The sequence below is a fragment of the Haliotis asinina genome, chromosome 2 (genome assembly GCF_037392515.1).
Source record: "Haliotis asinina isolate JCU_RB_2024 chromosome 2, JCU_Hal_asi_v2, whole genome shotgun sequence".
Taxonomy (NCBI): Eukaryota; Metazoa; Mollusca; class Gastropoda; order Lepetellida; family Haliotidae; genus Haliotis; species Haliotis asinina.
Window position 1 is genome coordinate 95,533,379 of NC_090281.1, and position 19,748 is coordinate 95,553,126.

General features: G+C 37.3%; 1 protein-coding gene across 2 annotated transcripts; it reads left to right on the forward strand.

The window, feature by feature from the left end:
- Positions 1–11: 11 nt before the first annotated feature.
- On the forward strand, positions 12–16,941 carry LOC137274641 (UBX domain-containing protein 6-like). Of its 2 annotated transcripts, none has more exons than XM_067807948.1 (9): positions 12–153; positions 7,190–7,364; positions 7,826–7,952; positions 12,127–12,200; positions 13,716–13,806; positions 14,001–14,096; positions 14,419–14,466; positions 14,693–14,743; positions 15,289–16,941. In XM_067807948.1, the coding sequence occupies exons 2-9, from the start codon at positions 7,240–7,242 to the stop codon at positions 15,298–15,300; spliced, it is 624 nt and encodes a 207-aa protein (XP_067664049.1). In that variant the 5' UTR covers positions 12–153; positions 7,190–7,239; the 3' UTR covers positions 15,301–16,941. The 2 variants fall into 2 exon arrangements, with proteins under 2 accessions (XP_067664049.1, XP_067664050.1); XM_067807949.1 differs by having other exon boundaries at positions 48–144.
- The last annotated feature ends 2,807 nt before the right edge of the window (positions 16,942–19,748 follow it).

Here is a 19,748-nt window from a genome sequence, read left to right on the forward strand (position 1 = left end):
ACTTTTCAACCAGGGTTTTGTTCATGCGCACAGCAATTATACGCTTCACATTTTAATTGTAGACAGAACCAGGTCTAATATTGTCATGTCAATGCACTTCCGTATTTTGAGGGCTCTCGTTCAACCGTTCAACATGGTTAACCAGTAAGTAATGTAAGTCACACGAACCATCTGTATGTTTGTCATCAGTAGTTTCTAATGTTTTCAGTCTTAACTTAAGATGGAAACGTATTCCTTCTAGCAGTTCCAAAGTTTACCTAATCATGCTAACTAATCGACGCAGATTGAGTACTAGTGACAGTAGTGTCGACGTCAGTAGACTGAGTAGTATAGAACTGTTTTTTTTATACAGGTCATTTTTTTTAATAAAGACTATATTGATATTTCTTTCTGTATCTTATTATTCCTGTATGCCGCAGAAAAGCAAAACACTTCACCTTCTAAAAGATGTTCTGCCTGAACAGAAAATTCAACCTTTTCTTTACTTCAGCCGGTCACACCCTGTTGTGACCCACTGGCACTGTTTTCATCCTGATACAATATTTAAGAAATAATGTCCAAGGTCAATATCTTTTAAATTAAGTCGAGAAATGACAAAATATGAAAAGCTCAAATATGGTACATGTTGATACTCTTTATTACAGCTTTGAAACTGCTCCCAAAATATGGCCAGTAATTTTAGGAGTGTCAAAATGTGAGGTATAATGCAACACAATCATAATGTATTTATGATATTATTAAATTTCGTGGCAATGTTCATAATATCAAACAATATTCTGCACTTAAGTTTTGTGAGGGATGAATTGAGGTATAGAAACTATGCTTCATCTACTGTTATTATGCAGAAAATGTTGTTTGGTTTGGATTTTTTTATGAAACAAAAGGTATTTCATAGTCAACCAAAGCATAGAAATATATTTGTTGTCCATAGTGTAGATATCACTAACAATTGGAAGGACATATACTACATTTACTGCACAATCTTTATATGTTATTATGGTAAACGGTTATTATCAACAAACCTGAGTTATTGACTGTTGAAGACAAAATTGGTCAGTAAACATAAAGGAAAGCACCAAAGTATCTCTTTATTGCCAATATAATATTCAGTTGAAATTGAGTCATATTTTTATGTGGTGCAAACAGGCAGACATAGAACAGCTCTAACCAGTGTCAGATCAGGGAGCCTATATAGAGAGGGAGAAGAAACTCCTCGAAAAGCCGCTGAACGTATGTCTCGCCTCATTACGTAACCAGTGTAGCCATCATGGTGGCAGCTTAGTATTTAAGATTGAGCCCGGTTTATTTTCAACAGCTGATTTCATCTGCTGAGTGCTGTGACAACTGAACACCTATATGTAGAAGATAAGTTAACTATTTTGTCACTTCAGTTTAAGTTAATAAATAATTGTTATTAGTGTTAGTATTGGGACAGTAGATTTGTAGTTAAGTTTCAAGTCAGTATGTTATAACTCACTGGTTTCCAGACTAAATTAAGTTGATAAAAACTAATTTCACACATTTGTTTAATTTTTACAAGGGAATCATACCTTTAGTTGAAAGGTTTTTGCAAGTAACAGTGATAGTTTTATGACTTAAGAAATGGTTACAGTGTATTTGAGGTGTGTGAAAAATATGACATATCGCCTATCAGTTCTGATCCACCTTTAAAATACTACACAATGTTGTTTAAGTGTTCCTAGTTATTACTTCAAAAACATCTTTCACATACACCTTTCATTCTTATTAGGGGAATATACTATCAGGTGAAATGTGTTTGCATGTAATAGTGATAGTTTCATCATCTCGGAAAATATGTTAGGGTTTATTTGAGGTGTGTGAAAAATGTGACTTACTGCTGATTTGATCTGATCAGCTATTGAACATGTTGAAATACTACACTGCATTGTTTGAGTGTTCCTAGTTATAGCTTCAAAAACATCTTTCACATACACCTTTCATTGTTATAAGGGGAATATACTATCAGGTGAAATATGTTTGTGTGTACTAGTGATAGTTTCATCATCTAAAAGAACATGTTAGGGTGTATTTGAGGTGTGTGAAAAATGTGACGTATCGCTGATTTCATGTGATCAGCCATTGCTTTGTTTGAGTGTTTCTTTTATTATTCTAAAACTTCTTTCACATACACCTTTAATTTTTATGAAGCGACTACACCATCAGGTGAAAGGTGTTTGCAAGTAATAGTGATAGTTTTATTATTTTAGAAAAATTGTTAGGGCGTATGTGATGTGTGTGAAAAATATGACGATCTGATCTGATCCGCCATTGATGCTGGTGATGCTTGAGGTTTATAGTTCTGTAACTTCTTTCTTTCTTATTGATCTTAATATTTCTTGTTGATCTTATTAGTTGACAAAACTGGAAAGGTGTTTAAAGTGCTTTGTGATAACTTTACACTTTCTGTTTTTGAGGGATGTGTGACAGTGTCAGTTAACATTTTGTTAACGTCAATGCCATTCCCCACATGCAATAAGCTGAATTAATTATTTATTTAAACAAAAATGTCTCAGAGTAGATTTTTTTAAAAGGATGTTAACACGTGTGTTCTAGCAATACTTTTGCGTTCTTAAACATGTTTTCAGAGGGATGACCTTGGTGTATCATTTATTCTTTCATTCATTCACTATATTTCATTTTGACCAGTATATTTAATATTTTGGTTTCAACGTAACTTTTAGGATCAAATGAATAATAAATGGGATCTTCAACATATATATATTTTTCTAGAGTTAGAGTTGGAGTAGCGTTAGATATAGAGTTTGTTAGTACCTTTTATTTTTGGTAGTGGTAAGAATGCATTACACTGGGCATGTTGATCATTTTCTTGCCGCTTCAGTCATTGTGTTCTATTGATTAGGGCTATTTGATGAGTTCGGGTTAGGTTAGGATTATGGTTAGGATAAGGGACCTAATCCAATAAAGTAGGTAGATATCAGGTGTAATGCTTGTACATCTTTAATAGTTAAAACATTTCTTGACCTAATTTTTCCAACAGCAAGCTCCATTTCACTTGCATATTTCTGCTTATTTAGCAAACATTATGAACAAGGGATGACAAACGTTTTCAGGTCTGATGCAGATGATATAGAATTTGTAAACTGAATGTATCAACCATCTGTAAGCTCCAGGCTTTTACTTTCAAATAATATTAATATTTGACATTCTTTCAAAATTTTCTGAACATCTGTATTTGGAATGGATTCTGTGGATAAGAATCATTAAAGAAATCAGCCAGAGAAATGGATTCCATGGACAAGAATCATAACAGAAATCAACCAGAGAAATGGATTCTGTGGATAAGAATCATAGAAGAAATCAGCCACAGTGGTTTAATTTAGAATATGAGTTAGCTAAGAAATCCAAATACAAACATTTAGATCATCTTAGAAATTATCCATCTACAGTTAGTTTCAGTTTCTATGACCATCTATGTCTATGACAGTTGTCTGACCAGTTTAAACAACTGTGTAAAGAGAAACCAAGGTTATTTTGTGAAAGTGTCTCCAAGACGTTAACTGAAACATCCATGAGTAATGATTATAAAAGCTTTTGGAGTGTTGTTAAGAAATATTCATCTAAATCAAATAATAATTGTAATGTATCTGCAGAAATGTGGCATTTGTATTTTAAAGATTTATACGACAGTGTGTTTGATGACTATGCTGAAACTTTTGTTAATGAACATGAATAATAATTGTAATGTAGCTGCAGAAATGTGGCATTTGTATTTTAAAGATTTATTGAACCCAAAATATTAAACATGAATGGCGACAGTGTGTTTGATGACTATGTTGAAAGTTTTGTTAATGAACATGATTGTCACAATTGTAGCAAATGCGGTGACAATGATCTATCAGATGTTAGCAAATGCGGTGACAATGATCTATCAGATGTTATAACTATATGTCAAGTGGAGGCAGCAATAGATAGCTCGAAACCCAATAAATCGCCGGGTAATGATGGAATACCATCAGAATTTTTCAAGATTATAAAGGAATTTATTTCCCCATATCTTGCTCTTCTCTTTAACCGCATTCTACGTAAAGGGGAGTTCCCTGAAGCTTAGAGTGCTGCAATAATAATACCTATTTATAAGAAGGGAAATCCTAACAAACCTAACAACTATAGAGGCATTTCCTTGCTTAATACTATGAGCAAGCTTTTTACAAATATAATCAACAGGCGAATAGATGACTTCATTGAAAGTAATTGCCTTATCGGAGAGTATCAGGGTGGTTTCATAATTTTATCCTTCAATCTATCATCCAAAAGTATACAACAAGAAAGCAAGGGAGATTTTACTGTGCATACGTTGATTTCAAAAAGGTTTTTGATATGGTTAATAGACGAAAGCTTTTATTTCTACTTTTAAATAATGGTATACATGGAAATATATTTAATATTCTCAAAGATTTGTACAACAAGGTGAAGTCTGCAGTCGTAATTGATGGTAATAAATTATCTGATTATTTTGATTGCTCTACAAGAGTTAGACAAGGGTGTGCTCTAAGCCCCCTGTTGTTTTCGATATTCATCAAGGAGCTCTCGGAATCTATGAGTCAAGCTTTTGACAATGGTGTATTCATAACAGACGAAATGTATAATGTTTTATCAATACTATTTGCAGATGATCTAGTGTTTGTTGCTGATACCCCTCCGAAGTTGCAAAAACAACTAGATTTCCTACATAATTATTGTTTGAAATGAGGCATGGAGATCATTATCGACAAAACAAAAGTGATTGTCTTCAGAAATGGAGGACCATTATCACGATATGAAAAGTGGACTTACAATGAAGAACAAATAGAAGTTGTTAATGCATACAAGTATTTACTAATTTAGGCATCATGATCACCCCTAAGCTTGTATGGACAAGAGCCTGTACCGTTTTATCACAACAAGCAAACAAAGCCTTATTCCCTTTGAAATGTCTTATTCGCAAGTTTAATATAGATATTACAGATGCCTTTAAGATGCTCGATGGGAAAATTGTACCGATTTTAATGTATGGCAGCGAAATATGGGGATTCAAAGAAATGAAGCAATTAGAAATTGTTCACTGATCATTTTGTAGATATTTATTAAATGTTAGTAAATCATTTTAAAACGTTGCTCTGTATGGCGAATGTGGGAGATATCCATTATACATGAACTCTTATAAGAATTGTATTAGATATTGGTCGAAATTAACCTCCATGCCATCATATAGATATCCTCACCAATCATACCTTATGATGAAACAATCCTGTAATAGAAACGGTCTAATTGAGCAACTAATATAATGCAACTATTATTTACTTACGGGTTTGGCCATGTGTGGTAGGGGATGTTGATATGTTTTTAAATGCTTTTAAAGAAAGAGTGATTGACTGCGCCAGGCAAGATTGGCATTCTGAGCTATCTGATAAAGCGTCATTACAATTTTATTCCTTAATAAAATATTCACTTCTCCAGAATTGTACATATACAATGTTAAAAATACTAAATATAGAAAAGCGCTTCTCTTATTTAGATGCTGTTTTAATCAATTAGGCATACGGCGTATTAGAAAAGGTTTAAGCCTTTTAGTATCAAGATAATGATTTTATGTGCTCTCTTTGTAAAGTTACTGAAGATGAATGTCATATTATATATCATTGTCCCTTGTACAAAGAATTTTGTGATGATGTTCCATACATTTCCACTCATAGGAAAAATACTGATGATTTAAAATCATTATTGATTTCTACTGATTGTGACCACTTGTTTAAGTTGGGAAAATATCTATATAATGTGTTTCGCATAAGAGGAGAATATCTTTGATACGCATGTTAGCAATTAATGTATAAAACATGTAACAATGTATTATGGGTCATATGGCCTTGAAAACAATAAAGCATTGAATTGAATTGGAATGGATTCTTGGGAAGTACAGACCAGTATATATATTTGGGACTCAGAAGTAAGTTCACTGAGCACTTCAAGCTTTATTTAAGAGTGGGATATGTTAGGAGAATACAATGCATTTCAAAATTTCTTTATGTCAAGCAAGTATAAGAATCATCCTCTCTACCAACCTGTAATCAGTGATGTATCAGTTACCACTGCAGCTATATTAACATTGATATGGACACTTGAATTCTAATTTGGAAATTTTCACCAAACCCGAATGGAACTACTACAATCTGTACTTCACTGATAAGGTGTGTCATACATATATAACATACTACTGTTGCAGTAGGATAGGATAATATAGGATATTTATATGGCACACATGTGCATGCAACTAGTCCTTGCTCAAGCCACTGGTAAAAAATGGCTGAGCTTCATGGAATGTGATGAAATGATTAACTTCCTCTGTATGTGCTGGGTGTAAGTTTTATAGGCTATTCAGCAATGAAAAGAGAAGCATGTCAGCCACAAACACTTAAATATCATGTCAGATCAAGTGTAGGAATGTTACTTATACAACTCCTTCTACAGTACAGAAAATATATTTTCACATGTAATTGGTACAGATTATTGGTATATTTTCTTCACGCCCCACTCTACCATGTATTTTCCAAACACCAGCTTTACATGACTGTATTGTAAAACAGGGCGGTAGGATAGCCTAGTGGTTAAAGCATTCGCTAGTAATGCCGAAGACCCGGGTTTTATTCCCTACTGTGTCCCCTGTCATCATATTGCTGGAATGTTGCTGAAAGCAGCGTAAACCTAAACTCCCACATTCACTCACTCCAGGGGTCCAGATAAGGACCATATCGGCATATGCACAGATAAAAAATATGCTCGATACGGCAGGCAAAAAATCACCACACCACATATCTGAAAAATGTTTCTTTATTGTTTATGGACTTGTTTACACAAGAGGAGCAATGTTGTGGTGCATATATGAAACGAAACATGAGATTACTTACACGCCATTAAATTCCTTTCAATACTCTAACTTTTCCTAGTACTCTTATATTAAAAAAATAGGGCGTACCTACTTCTCAAGTTGAAAAATTATCAGGAGCCCTGCTCACTCACTCACCCATGGATCCATGGATGTGTGAAACCCATTTCAGCCCATTGCTGAAAGCTGTATTTTAGAACTTACGGATGAAGTAAATGTCTATGTGCTTTGTAATTTCCTTCTGTTTTTATTTCATTTTTATCATTTTGTTCCTTTTCTTATTTACAGAAATATGAAGTTTTTATGCTGATAAGATTCACAAAATCTACAATCTGAACATGGCTCATCCGTCCAGTGAGTTTAATGATCCGGAAATACTTCGGACATGTCTACAAATGCTGGATGATGAAGGTTCCAAACAGGAAGTGAGGGTTGCCGTAGAGACACTTCTGAAGCTGAGCAGGTGATTCCTTTTTTCCATTTTGAAATACTCTGTTCTTGATTCAAGGGCCGCAGGACAATTCATATCCAGGGTGTATGATGTATGTGAAATGCGACATCAGCTGTAAACCGTGTATTCTGTCTGATTGTTGGCTGTTTCCTCCATGGTTTCAACAACTGATCTGCATGTTGGACATAGACTGTCACATGTGGAGTATTATCATGTGTAGAAAGAATATACAATATGTTTAATTTCATCATGCTGTTGATGTGAATCTGTGAGGTGGAATCCAAAGGAGGGACATGAGATGAACTTAAAATCATCACAGCCTTTGTTGGTGCTAAGATTGAGTCACAAAGTACCAGATCAGTCCATCTATGGTAAAGCCTGGGCTGTTACAATCAGCTAAATCCCGTATTTGGATTAGAAACGACTGTCATGTCAATATTTTACGAAAGTAGTTTGACTAATTATCTCTCCAGGAATCTGAGCAGTCACCCTGGTGATGAGAAGTACCGAAAGATCCGCAAGGAGAACAAGGCTATACATGAAAAGCTGCTTCGGTTTGAAGGGGCCAAGGAGTTCCTGTTGGCCATGGGTTGGACAGAGGTGAGAACCTCAGTGATCATGCTCAGTAAATACTAGTGTTTATTATGCACACTGGACTGTAATAGGCACCAGTCATTCTTGGGAGTATGTTTGGAGAAAAATTTATCTTGATCTACAAAACCTTGAATCTACGAAAAGTCTGCTTGATTGGCAGTTTAAGAGATGCTATTTCCAGTGTATGAAACTCCTAAAAAATGCCGGGAAACCCAAAGGGCTGATAACTGTTAAAGGTCACATGCAACGTAAAATACAACTTTGCAGATTCTGATACCTTTTGGTATGCACTTACCAAAACAAATCATCAAAAATGCCAATTCAACCTATAAAGTTGAAAAATCTGTGATGAAAAAGAAAGCCCTCGAAATCAGAGTTCCAACAATTCACTAAATTTCCATCAGCACTACGGGAAAAGGTGGTTTCAGCAGCTGTGCTACGCTGCACCCATAACACATGCGCAGTGAACAGGTTCGCGGAGCTTGAAAAAATATGCATACTCGCAGTATGAGGTTGTGAGCAGTAGTCTAATCTTGGTTGTGTACACAAACAAGTAAATACTCCACTCGTTACATAAAGAAACTTGTTGATTGTGTAAGCAGCCTCTGTCACAGAGAAAGCTCAATGTCTGGTTTATTGATACCTATATGTCTGCCTGCCTGTCTGCTAATGACAATATGCAATTCACAGCTTCAATCATTGACCACATGCAATTTGAACTTAACACCTATCAGGCTATACGCCATAAACAAAATAAATTGATTTATGACACGTGCACCCGAGTCCTGTCTTTGCCACATTATGTAATCAGGCAGATGTGATACTTGTACACATGGCATGTTTTTTATGTCTGTGGGTTGCAAACTACATCCATTTTTCTCGGATGACTTGATCTGACGGAAACTGGTGCAAACTCTTGTCACTTTCAAGTCCTGCTTTGTACTTGGACGAATGACAGTTTCCAGCCATCGGTGGTTCACCATCTCTACTGAGATGATTTTTTATTGGATTGAACGCAAATTCAGAAAACATGTATTTACAAAATCCAACATCTCTATATACATTCTTTATGGATTACAACCTCTTCTAGTGCAAGTGATTTTGTTTGACAACGATATATGAATCCATACTGAAACAACGAAAAGTTGTTATCCATAAAGAATCTTACTTTCATGTGCCTTGCCATACTTCTAAAATGCTCATCAAACAGATCATGTTTCTCTACACACAATGGGCCCTCAGCGTATCAGCAAATGAACCGGCCAATTGGAAGCCGTTGTTACGCTTGAGTGCACCCCCATCTGCTGACTGGGTTTGGTCTCCCGAGGGCTTCTTTTCAAGGGAAATAAGCTTCGAAACAAAATATTGTACAAAATATTGCACTATTGAATCACGAATGTACACTTATAATATTCTTTATTTGTTTTTTTACAAGCAGCAATGTATATTATGTACTACCGACAAGAAATAAGGGAACTAATGAAATAATAGCGAATTTGAAACTGCTTTAAATATCCACTAAATCAATTTTAGGCGTCAAGTTCAATATCTGGTGTGTCCACCATGTTGGGCAACACATTCCCGACACCTTGATGGCATGCTGTTAATCAATTTCCGGATGGTTGCCCATGGTATTGCCCGCCATTCCTCTTGGAGAGCTGCACCAAGGTGGGCCAGGTTGGCGGGTCCTTTGTCCTGGGCGTACACCCTTCAACCAAGAATGTCCCAGAGATGTTCAATTGGGGACAGGTCTGGGGACTTACAGGGCCAGTCCAATGTCTGGATACCTTCTTGTCGGAGATAAGCGGAGACAATTCGGACCCGATGTGGTCTGGCATCATCATCTTGGAATACAAAATTTCGGCCAATAACTCTAGCCAATGGAGCCACAACAGGACGCAATATTTGGTCAACGTATCGCTGACCAGTCATGGCTCCGTTAATGATGACCAAATCTGATCGTCTGTCATGTGTACTCCCACCCCAAACCATGACACTACCACCTCCATATCGAACATGGTCAAGAATTGCTACTCTGGCATATCGCTCCCCGCTCCGACGCCGCCAACGTTTTCTGCCATCTGTGAATAGTAGGCAAAACCTTGACTCATCAGAGAACATGGTGTAACGCCAGTGGCGCTTAGCCTGTCCCTGATGCTGACTAGCTCATGCCAATCTTTGGCGCTTATGGTGAGCTGAAAGGGTGACACCCTTAAAAGGCCGTCTTGCTTTCAGACGAGCTTGATAGAGTCGGTTGAGGTTGAAATGCGTCTTCCAGTGAGTGTGCGGAATTCTCTGTTGATGACAGGGGCCGATTTAAACCTATCGCGTAGAGCAATTAACGTAATGAGACGATCCTGTCGTGGTGTCGTTGATTTTGGTCTACCACGCCCAGGTCTCGTTGCAACCCCACCCGTTTGACGGTACTTATCCCACAGGCGTGAAATTACACTTTTTGATTTACCCATCTGTTGGGCAACTTCACATAATGATGTCCCCCCCTCTATCATCCCCACAATTCTCCATTTTGTTGCTTCACCGAGATACTGCCTTGGAGGCATTTCTGTCTGTAAGTGTCAATCTCTATTGCATTAGTGATTGCGACTTCTCCAGTACATTTACAGGAGTTAACTTCTGTATGCATGTGTAGCACGTGCTGGGCATGCATTATGCGAAATTCCATTGTCATTGGATGTTGCGTTTGGGAGATGCGCCACGATAACGGACCCTGTCACAGTCAAAGTCATCTACATTCAATTTCTTGGTTCCCTTATTTTCTGTCGGTAGTATATGTCATGAATAATTGATAATCATGTTTTGATTATGTTTGATTTTTTGGTTGCTTGTGACCTTTAACATGTAACCAGCCCTGCATTAAAAATAGGAAACTGAGATATGGTGTTAAAATTAAGTAATTAATGAATTACTTGTAGTGAGGTAAACTTAAACATGTGCAAAAGCAAATTTAACATGAGCATAACTTGGTGGCCAGTGTTGATTGATTTAATGTCAGTGCCATCTGATTCAGAACAGCAGAAAAAAAAACGACATTATTCATTGGGTGAAAGCATTGTCTAGACCAGTCATATTTAGTGTTAGATAAATGGGTAGGTGTTGATCTGTGGAAGTTACAATTTGATCATGAACTATACAGACATCATCTAGTTACCAGAATTGCACATTACTTTCAGAATATTTCCCATAGTAAATGACATGGTCAAATATATACCCGTGGAAAATCTGTTGGCACACAGGACCGACTATGAAAGTTATAAGTCCGCCATGTAACCAGTTGGCAGGGACCCGTCGAGCAGACACTATTTCATACACTGCTATTTCATGAACATAAAGAATTTTTTGGATTACATCTTTCATTTATACTCTGACACATTTCAGGGCCTGTTCTGCCCTGTCATCAGATAAAACTGATACTGATAAAGCAAACACTGCTCATTAGTTTTACATAGACAATGGGGCCGGAACAGGCCCAAAATGTTGTATCAAAGAATTTTAAAAGGATGTAATCCCGAAACTTCTTCATGTTCTACATAACGTCTGCTGTAAGTACATGTGCTGAGCCATTTGATGCACAAAACATGGTAGTAGTGATGTACAGTTTGCAATACAATGAGTCAAATTAATGTCATAATATTTCTGTAAGCCAAATCCTGTGTAGCAGAGTTGTGTCCCTTCTTTCATTTGTCAGTAGTGGATTACAATTATGTCACCAAGCCATGCTTGTGTACTTTTGGAAACAGAACACTCTCTCTGCTTATGAATAGCCTTTCCTTGGTAAATGATTGGTTTATATAATAACAAATAGAACCACATGAAATTACTATTTAAAAACAGTATTCTTGGTCTGTTAATTTTGATAATTCACAAACATTTCTCGTAGTTAATTATGTAAACAGACTGACAGTTGGTAAGGAAATGAGACTCTTCTCACTATGTTTAAATCTTGGCAGGGGTATCAGTTACCATGGTATCCAAATGATAAACCAAGTGAAATAAACTCCAAGCTGGCATTCCATGTGGTGTGTGAAACAATGTCTCACTGCAACATATGGGGAATACCCACCTATATCCTACTGAAGATGTTTTGAAAGTCTGCATGTCCATGAGTAGTTGTGAGTTAATGGTAGTGTTAGACTGCTTATCAACTTGTATAATGTTACAGATTGATGATATGCTGATGTACCTGGAGGACCATGATCTCTCTGTAACAACAAGCATCCTCGAGGAACACCTGCAGTGAGTCTCGGAAACCCCATCCTTTCAATGTTTCCTGTGTTGATGTAGATTTGATGAGGAATATGTTTCCTGTATAAATTCAAAGAATAATTTTCAAGAGCCTGAGTTAGATCTCTGTCTTGTTCCCTAATGTATCCTGAATGCTTGAGTTTCTTTGGAATAATGTTTCAAGTTTGAATTCAGTATATTTGTTGGGAGCAATTTCCATGTTTGCTTGCTTCAGGTTATCTTACACATTATTTGCATGTTGTTATTAAAAGACAGGATGCTAGTGTAGTCCATCTTTGGCTTCAGTTGTTCTGAAAAACTAGACAGGAAATATAAATTGATTCCTTGGATTTCATCTTCCAAATACCATTGGAGTCAAATATGAGTTAGCTGATGTTGGCAAGCTTGGAAACAACACTGCATGGACCTGAGCTGAGCTTGGTAAAAATGATTTGTGTCAGGTTCTGCCCTGATGGTACTAGCTCCCCACAGCTTATGTCAACATTAGTGCCCAACAAGTGAAATTAGTGCCCAAATGAGTGAAAGCAAAAACTATATTTGCAAATTATCTGGAAACATCAGATTTATTTTACTTCCTGTTTGATCTATACAGCAGATTTATAGATATTGAAAGATTGATGTGGATCCTGTCTACAATGGCCAAAACAACTAGGTTCTAACTATTCATCAGTCTTCAAACACTAGACTGTCAAGGTCATACACCTCGTCATCACTGTTTCATCAAATTTTCAGTTACTGATGTGTCCAGTTACTTTGGCATTTAATGTCTCTACTATTGACAGTTAGCTACCATTGACACTGAAATCCAACTTCCATTGACACAAAACAATCTTTTTATCAAATGTTTTTTGAGAATATTCTGTTTTATATTTTAAGTGGAAACAGATTGGAACCAAATGTATCCTAATTATTGTATATAAGGTTAATCACCTTTACAAGATAGTTTTTGAAATAGTTAAATAACCTCCTTAGCAGGGGTGATGAACGTCACACCTTACACCACAAAGATATACTCATTGTAATGTATTAGGCATGATGTCGATTATCAAAATATGTACAGTTTTGTTTTTTTAATTGAAATTGTTCAAGGACAGTTAATCAGTTATGCTCATGAAACACTTCCGAAGAACAATGGCCATAACTTTCCCTTGTGGTTTTAAGATTTGTAACAACAGGGCAGTTAATTCATAGCTGTTGAAGTTACAAGAGTTATGTCCCTTTGAATATTGCTTGATAGCCTCCATCTGCAGTAGCATTCAGGGAGAAGCCCTTTGTGTTCAATATTACAGCAGGAATAGAGGAAACATTCAGGAAAACAGTTCTGGAAAACACACAAATAGCACCTAAAATTTATCAGGGATAAACCTGATGGAATCTACGTTTACTGAGGCTGAAAGCTAAATGAGATATGGATTCAAACACGCCGTGCAGCACAGTGCTATCTTATACTACCTGGAAAATGGTGTAACTAATTATATATGTACAATGTATACCGCACTGCTTCAGCACACTGCCACCACCTCAGACCACAGTGACCTCCCCATCAGCAGCAACACCTGCAGCACCTACTGAGACTGTATCATGGACAGAGGCAGAGGTAGAGCACAAGTGTATTACCAGCCATTATACTTCTAACAGATACGTCTATGTGTCTCCTTAAGAACCATTCTACCAACTTGTCGGAGGCATAAGTTTGGAGTTTAACATTGTTATGTAAGAATTCTGTTAGGTAGAACTTTCAGAGAGAAGATATCCCGAAAGTTTTGTAGTCCTGTCTTTTGAATATTTCAGCTAAAACAACGAGATGAAAAACTAGGAAAAGAGAAGAAAAGAAGAATGGAGGAATATCAAAGGATGAAAAAAGAAAGGGAAGCAATTAAGAAACAGGTATCACATGTTTTAGCTGAAGCAAATTATCCAACTCCAAATGTAAAACAAAAATGAGCTCATAGGGGATGCTACTCATATGAGATGGAGATTTCACTTCTAAACCAAAGATATGGTTCCAGGGATTGTGTGGATGAAGCAATAAAGACTAGATGATTTTTTGTGGACTGTCAGTAACTAAACCTGGTATGGGTGAAGGGATTTCCATGGGGACACAGCCATCTAATCTGAATCAAATTATTTTGTGAATTAATGATTTATATCATGATGCATTTGGTCCTCAAACTTTGCTTATACATAAAGGCTATGGATCCTTTTTCAGATTAAAGAGGACAGAAAAGACACCCAGACGCGGGAAGTCAAGGACTCGGTGTGTACAATTTTTGTGCCGTCCATGTTGTTCTTACCTGATTCATTGTTGTATAAGGTTCCGTTATCAGTTATGAAAATTTTATATTCCTTTACATCTTATTCTTTGGCAAATACCAGACTTTCATGTATCAGACAAAGGATTTAGTTGTAGAATGTGCACCAGCCTTTTGAAAGTATTTGATCTTTCAGTATCTGTCTTTTCATATTTTCATGTTTTTTTACAGCATGCAAGACAGCTTCATTTTGGTGCAAATGTGAAGAAATTTGAAAACAGGGTAAGGTTTTAAATCTCAACACAATAGTGTTTATTTAATATTTTTACAAATATTGATGCAACTATTGGGGGATTCATCTAATATACTTGTCCTTAGTTAAGTATGTGAGATTAGTAGAAGTATGTATTTAGTCACCTAATTATGGCTAATCTGAAAAATATGTTGAGAGGGTATTTTTTGCATGATGTTATCCCGTCGTGTTATACTGCTATAGTCAATAGTGTTGCAATATGCTATATGGTGATTTCCTGCCGGGATCTATTAGTGACAAACTGTTAAAGTTCTAGACTCACCCTAGTTATGGTCCTTGGTTAGTCTGCAAAATGTTCTCAGTTTGAAAGTGGGAAATCAACAAGCTTTGAGCTACAATCTCACATTACCCTGGTCATAAGATGTGACTAACATGATTAGGTGGTCAGTATTGTCGATTTCACTATTAAATGTTCTCGTATCCCAATTGATGCACAGTTGTCTGGTCCAGACTTGAGTGTTTTGTGATGACTTAACTAGTCAAATATAACCTGTTGCAGTGTCTATGTTTACAGGGTGGTGGATGAGGATAATCTGACTTCTACAGCTGAGCGCCAACATTAGTTCCCAGTGTCATCTTGTCAACTTTAAACCTTCATTTTGAAAGGGCTACCACTGTCTCTAATCTGTCTTCATATGGAATTCGCTCAGTTTGAACGGACAGATAAATTTAGCATCATATCACAAGTAAAGTGCATTATTAATCTTTATTGATTAGAGATATGTTGGGAAAGGGAGATAACCCTCTGTATTAAGATTAGAACTTGTATCTTAGCTTTGATAATTTCTGTCGCAGAACCAGTTGTGGCATTAAATTGTTTTGTTTTTTTTCACTTCAGGTTTTGATAAGTGGCCCCAATTCTATGTTAATGACGACACTTGTCACAAGCCATTCTGATTGGATGACAGGTGTCTGATCTGCAGAACTGGGGCTCTGGGAATTATTTGTGTGGTCAGCCTTGGGAGTCTGGTGTTTATATACTGTTGAATGTGTGCAGTGAGAGGGGTTTGTGTGGTATTACATAGTTTAAGTATACCAGATGTGGAAATTTATTTCGTTGGGCTGAATGGATGTGAATATGTAAGAGGACAGGCTTATCTTGTCATAAGTCAAATACGACACAGTTCTCTGTACAGTTTAGTTACTCACACAACACAATTCTCAATTATGTATCTGTGTTACACACACAACACAATTTTTCACATGGATCTGTGTTACACAATACAATTCTCCGCATGGATCTGTGTCACACACAACACACTTTTCCATGTGGATCCGTGTTGCACACACAACACAGTTCTTGAAATTGATCTGTTCTATACATAGAACACAATTTTCCTTAGGCATCTGTGTTAAGCACAACCCTATTCTCGATTCTGTTTTGTGTCTTACACACAACCCAGTGCTCCATATGCCGCTGTAGCAATGACAAGTTCTTGGACTGGTTTTCTGATCAGAGGTCTGGTGTTTCGATCAGAGGTCTGGTGTTTCGATCAGAGGTCTGGTTTTCTGAGCAAAATCCACTGAAGCTGTAATTTGGAGGTACATGTGGCTGGATCCCATGGTAATTCTTGAAATGACCCCCTTCCACGCTGCAGCAAATATTACAGACATCATACAAACCCACTAAATCTTTCAGCTTGTGTGTTGCCAAAGGTTATTACCTGAAACACTTACCAGTCTGGACCAAGATTTTCAAAGATCTCTTAGCACGAAGATAGTCATAAGTTAACGTTAATGTGTGACACTTTTGACTATCTTAGTGCTTAGAGAGCTTCGAAAATCTGGGCCTGATGTCTAGTGTTTTGAAAGGGATTTGATTGATATATGCATTGATATTATAAGTTCACATTTTGCCTGACGATAATGAAAATACTATATTGCTACTCTTATAAAAATCAATGTACTTGAGGATGGATCGTGTGTGTTCAAGTTTTTAAATATGTCAAGTGACATGGTAGTAGGTGATGACCTTCCTGGTGCTGTATGGTGTGTTTAGGAAACTGTGTATTGTAAGGCAACAGGTACCGGAAGAAGTACAGAGTACAGGAAGGAGTGGGAGAGATGTAACTTGGATCTGCTCTTGTCACAACATGTCTTGTGTTCTTCCTGATGGATTACTGAATAAACATGGCATCATATGAACATGAAAGTGCCAACATCTGCACAGATGGCTTATTATGTTTTGTCATAAATATACAACATTTTAATGCTATCCCTGGTATTGTTGTTACTGTTTTGGATTATTGACTTGATGTACATAAGGTTGCATGTAAGCGTGAAGTGAGCCTGTGACTTAGTGCAACTTAAAAGCAGTAATCATGAATATTGAACCTTATTTTTTACCTATTTGGACCTTATGTTGACATCTCAATCACTGATTTCTCAGGACTAGACTGAATGACAGTGATGTGATTATTTTACTGTTTTGAACAGCACTGAAATGTTTTTCCTATGTGTATATGTAATAAATATATGGAGACTGTGACACATTTAATCTGTCAATAGAGTACTCTGACTCTGCTTGTTGTGTTCTGGCACAGATTGTTGTGCTCTTCTTGTTGTGCAATGATCCTGCTTGTGCTCTGGCACTGCTTGTGTTCTGGTAGTGCTTGGTGTGCATTGATCCTGCTTGTGCTCTGGCACTGCTTGTTGTGTTCTGGTAGCGCTTGGTGTGCAATGATCCTGCTTGTGCTCTGGCACTGCTTGTTGTGTTCTGGTAGTGCTTGGTGTGCATTGATCCTGCTTGTGCACTGGCACTGCTTGTTGTGTTCTGGTAGTGCTTGTTGTGCATTGGTCCTGCTTGTGTGGTGGCTCTGCTTGTTTGGCTCTGGCTCTGCCTGTTGTGCTCTGGCACTGCTTGTACTGCTTGTGCTCTGGCACTGCTTGTGCTCTGGCTCTGCTTGTACTTTTGTACTGCTTGTGCTCTGCCATTGCTTGTCCTCTGGCTCTGATTGCTGGACCTTGCTCCTGCTTGTTTTGCTATGGGACTGCTTGTTGTGCTTTGGCTCTGCCTCTTGTACTCTGGTACTGCTTGTGGTGCTTTGGCATTGTTCTCCACCCTGTTATTCCAAACTTGGGGCAGTGGATTTGCCTAACGGTGTCCCTCATCAATCCAGTGACTAACAGCATGCGCATCTATCTACACAATTGGGATTGGCAAATATATCAGCCAGCTTGACCACCCACAGGTACTAGGAACTGTCTGGAAATTTACATACACCGAACCCTAAATTATTCACAAGTGGTAGGAAAACATTGCTTAGAAATATAAAAAACAGAAAACATAACTCTTCACACTTTGCTGGTAACGAAAGCAGTCGTTAGATTATCTTTAATTATGGATATTCATTAAGTATACATTATTTTACCATTGTGTAACACAGCAAAAGTTAGGACAACCTTAAAAGACAAGTTAGCGACTGTTGAATTATCACTAAGTGTGAAATGGGATCAACGAAGAATACATGATGTTAGAAATACTACCTTTGAATGAAGGGGTAGGAGCAAGTGTTCTCTTGTCACACCGAAGACCCAGGTTCAATTCCCTACGAATACAATGTGTGAAGCCCATTTCTGGTGTCCATTTCGTGAATTTTGCTAAAGGCGGTGTTGAACCAAAATCACTCACCCACTTTGAAGGATGGTGAGATTCAGACTCAACAGACAATATTTTTAATTGCCTGATTTAATCTGAGATGATGTTGCACGTCCTACATGTCGGTCAGATGTTTTACCTGTATCATTACAAGTGGTAACAACGCTTTTGTTGTTATGCAACTGGGCGTTTCTTGTCTGTTTGTGCAGAAGTACAAAGTTTGTCAAATGTGGCAGCTTCATGGTGTGTCCACGATGTCTCAAAATCATTGTGCAAACATGCCAATGAGTACTTTCATTTTCGTTGAAATGGAAACCTGGGTTCCATAATACCAATGAAAGCGCCAACAGAAGATGAACATTTTTTGTGTCTAGGAAAGGTTACCATGACATGAATGTTCAAATTGTAAATTGAGCTCAATTGCAAATCACAAACATAGTTGCTAAACAGCCTGGCAGCACTCTCGACTCTGAATTTGTGAGCAGCCTGAAGCTATGACTAAGGCTTGGTGGGAGATGGTTGGTTTATAAGAGTCAGTGGGTGTGCATGTGCTCCATAGATGATGACTCCTATTTTGAATCCAGTCAGACCAAATGAACAACGTATTACATATCTTAGCGTAATGTCCTAAACACAAGTGAAAGAACAATTGATGTTTGGAAAATAAGACTTCGTTGTCTTCACAAATCTGGAGGGTGCATGCTGTTAGAATCTTGCAAAATACTTGCAATAGTTCCAACGGCGATGCTGCACATATACACATGAGCATTAATTAAGCACCACCAAAAATAATTGTCGGTTGTAACAAAAAGGGATCAAAACAGAGAAGTCAAGCAGTTATATCTAAATACACATGCAGGTAGCATGAGTGAGTGAGTTAGTGAGTTAATATTTACCGTCAAATCGGCAATATTGCAGCCATATCATGACGAGAACAGGTCACCTGATAAAATGAAAACATCTTGAAGAGTAAAAGCTGTCGACTATGGGCAGTAAAAATACTAGACTAGCACAGAAATGAACATAAAACTAGTATGTAAAACTAAAACACTGTAATGAGAGAAGACAATACAATATAAAACAAGGGCGATAGATCACCAACAACTGAGGGTAGGTCACCACACTAGGGACCATGGGGACTTGCATTACTTTTGCTATCTGCATGGACCGTAGCTGGATTTAAATCGTCCCCTCAACCGCTGGCTATCGTAAGACAATTTAGCCAAAATTTAAAATAACAAACATACTACGTTTAAAAACCTGGTACGTGAAAATTTTACTTTGAAAGGTCTGGGACTTACGTACCCTCTAAGGGGGACAATAATTTTACGATACTTTTCCCCCCTTTGAAGGCACAGCCACTAACAACCGCAGTT

Coding starts and splice junctions, on each gene's coding strand:
- LOC137274641 (XM_067807948.1), top strand. CDS start 7,240: ATGGCTCATCCGTCCAGTGAGTTTAATGATCCGGAAATACTTCGGACA. Junction 7,365..7,825: donor ACACTTCTGAAGCTGAGCAG/GTGATTCCTTTT, acceptor TTATCTCTCCAG/GAATCTGAGCAGTCACCCTG. Junction 12,201..13,715: donor ATCCTCGAGGAACACCTGCA/GTGAGTCTCGGA, acceptor GCACTGCTTCAG/CACACTGCCACCACCTCAGA.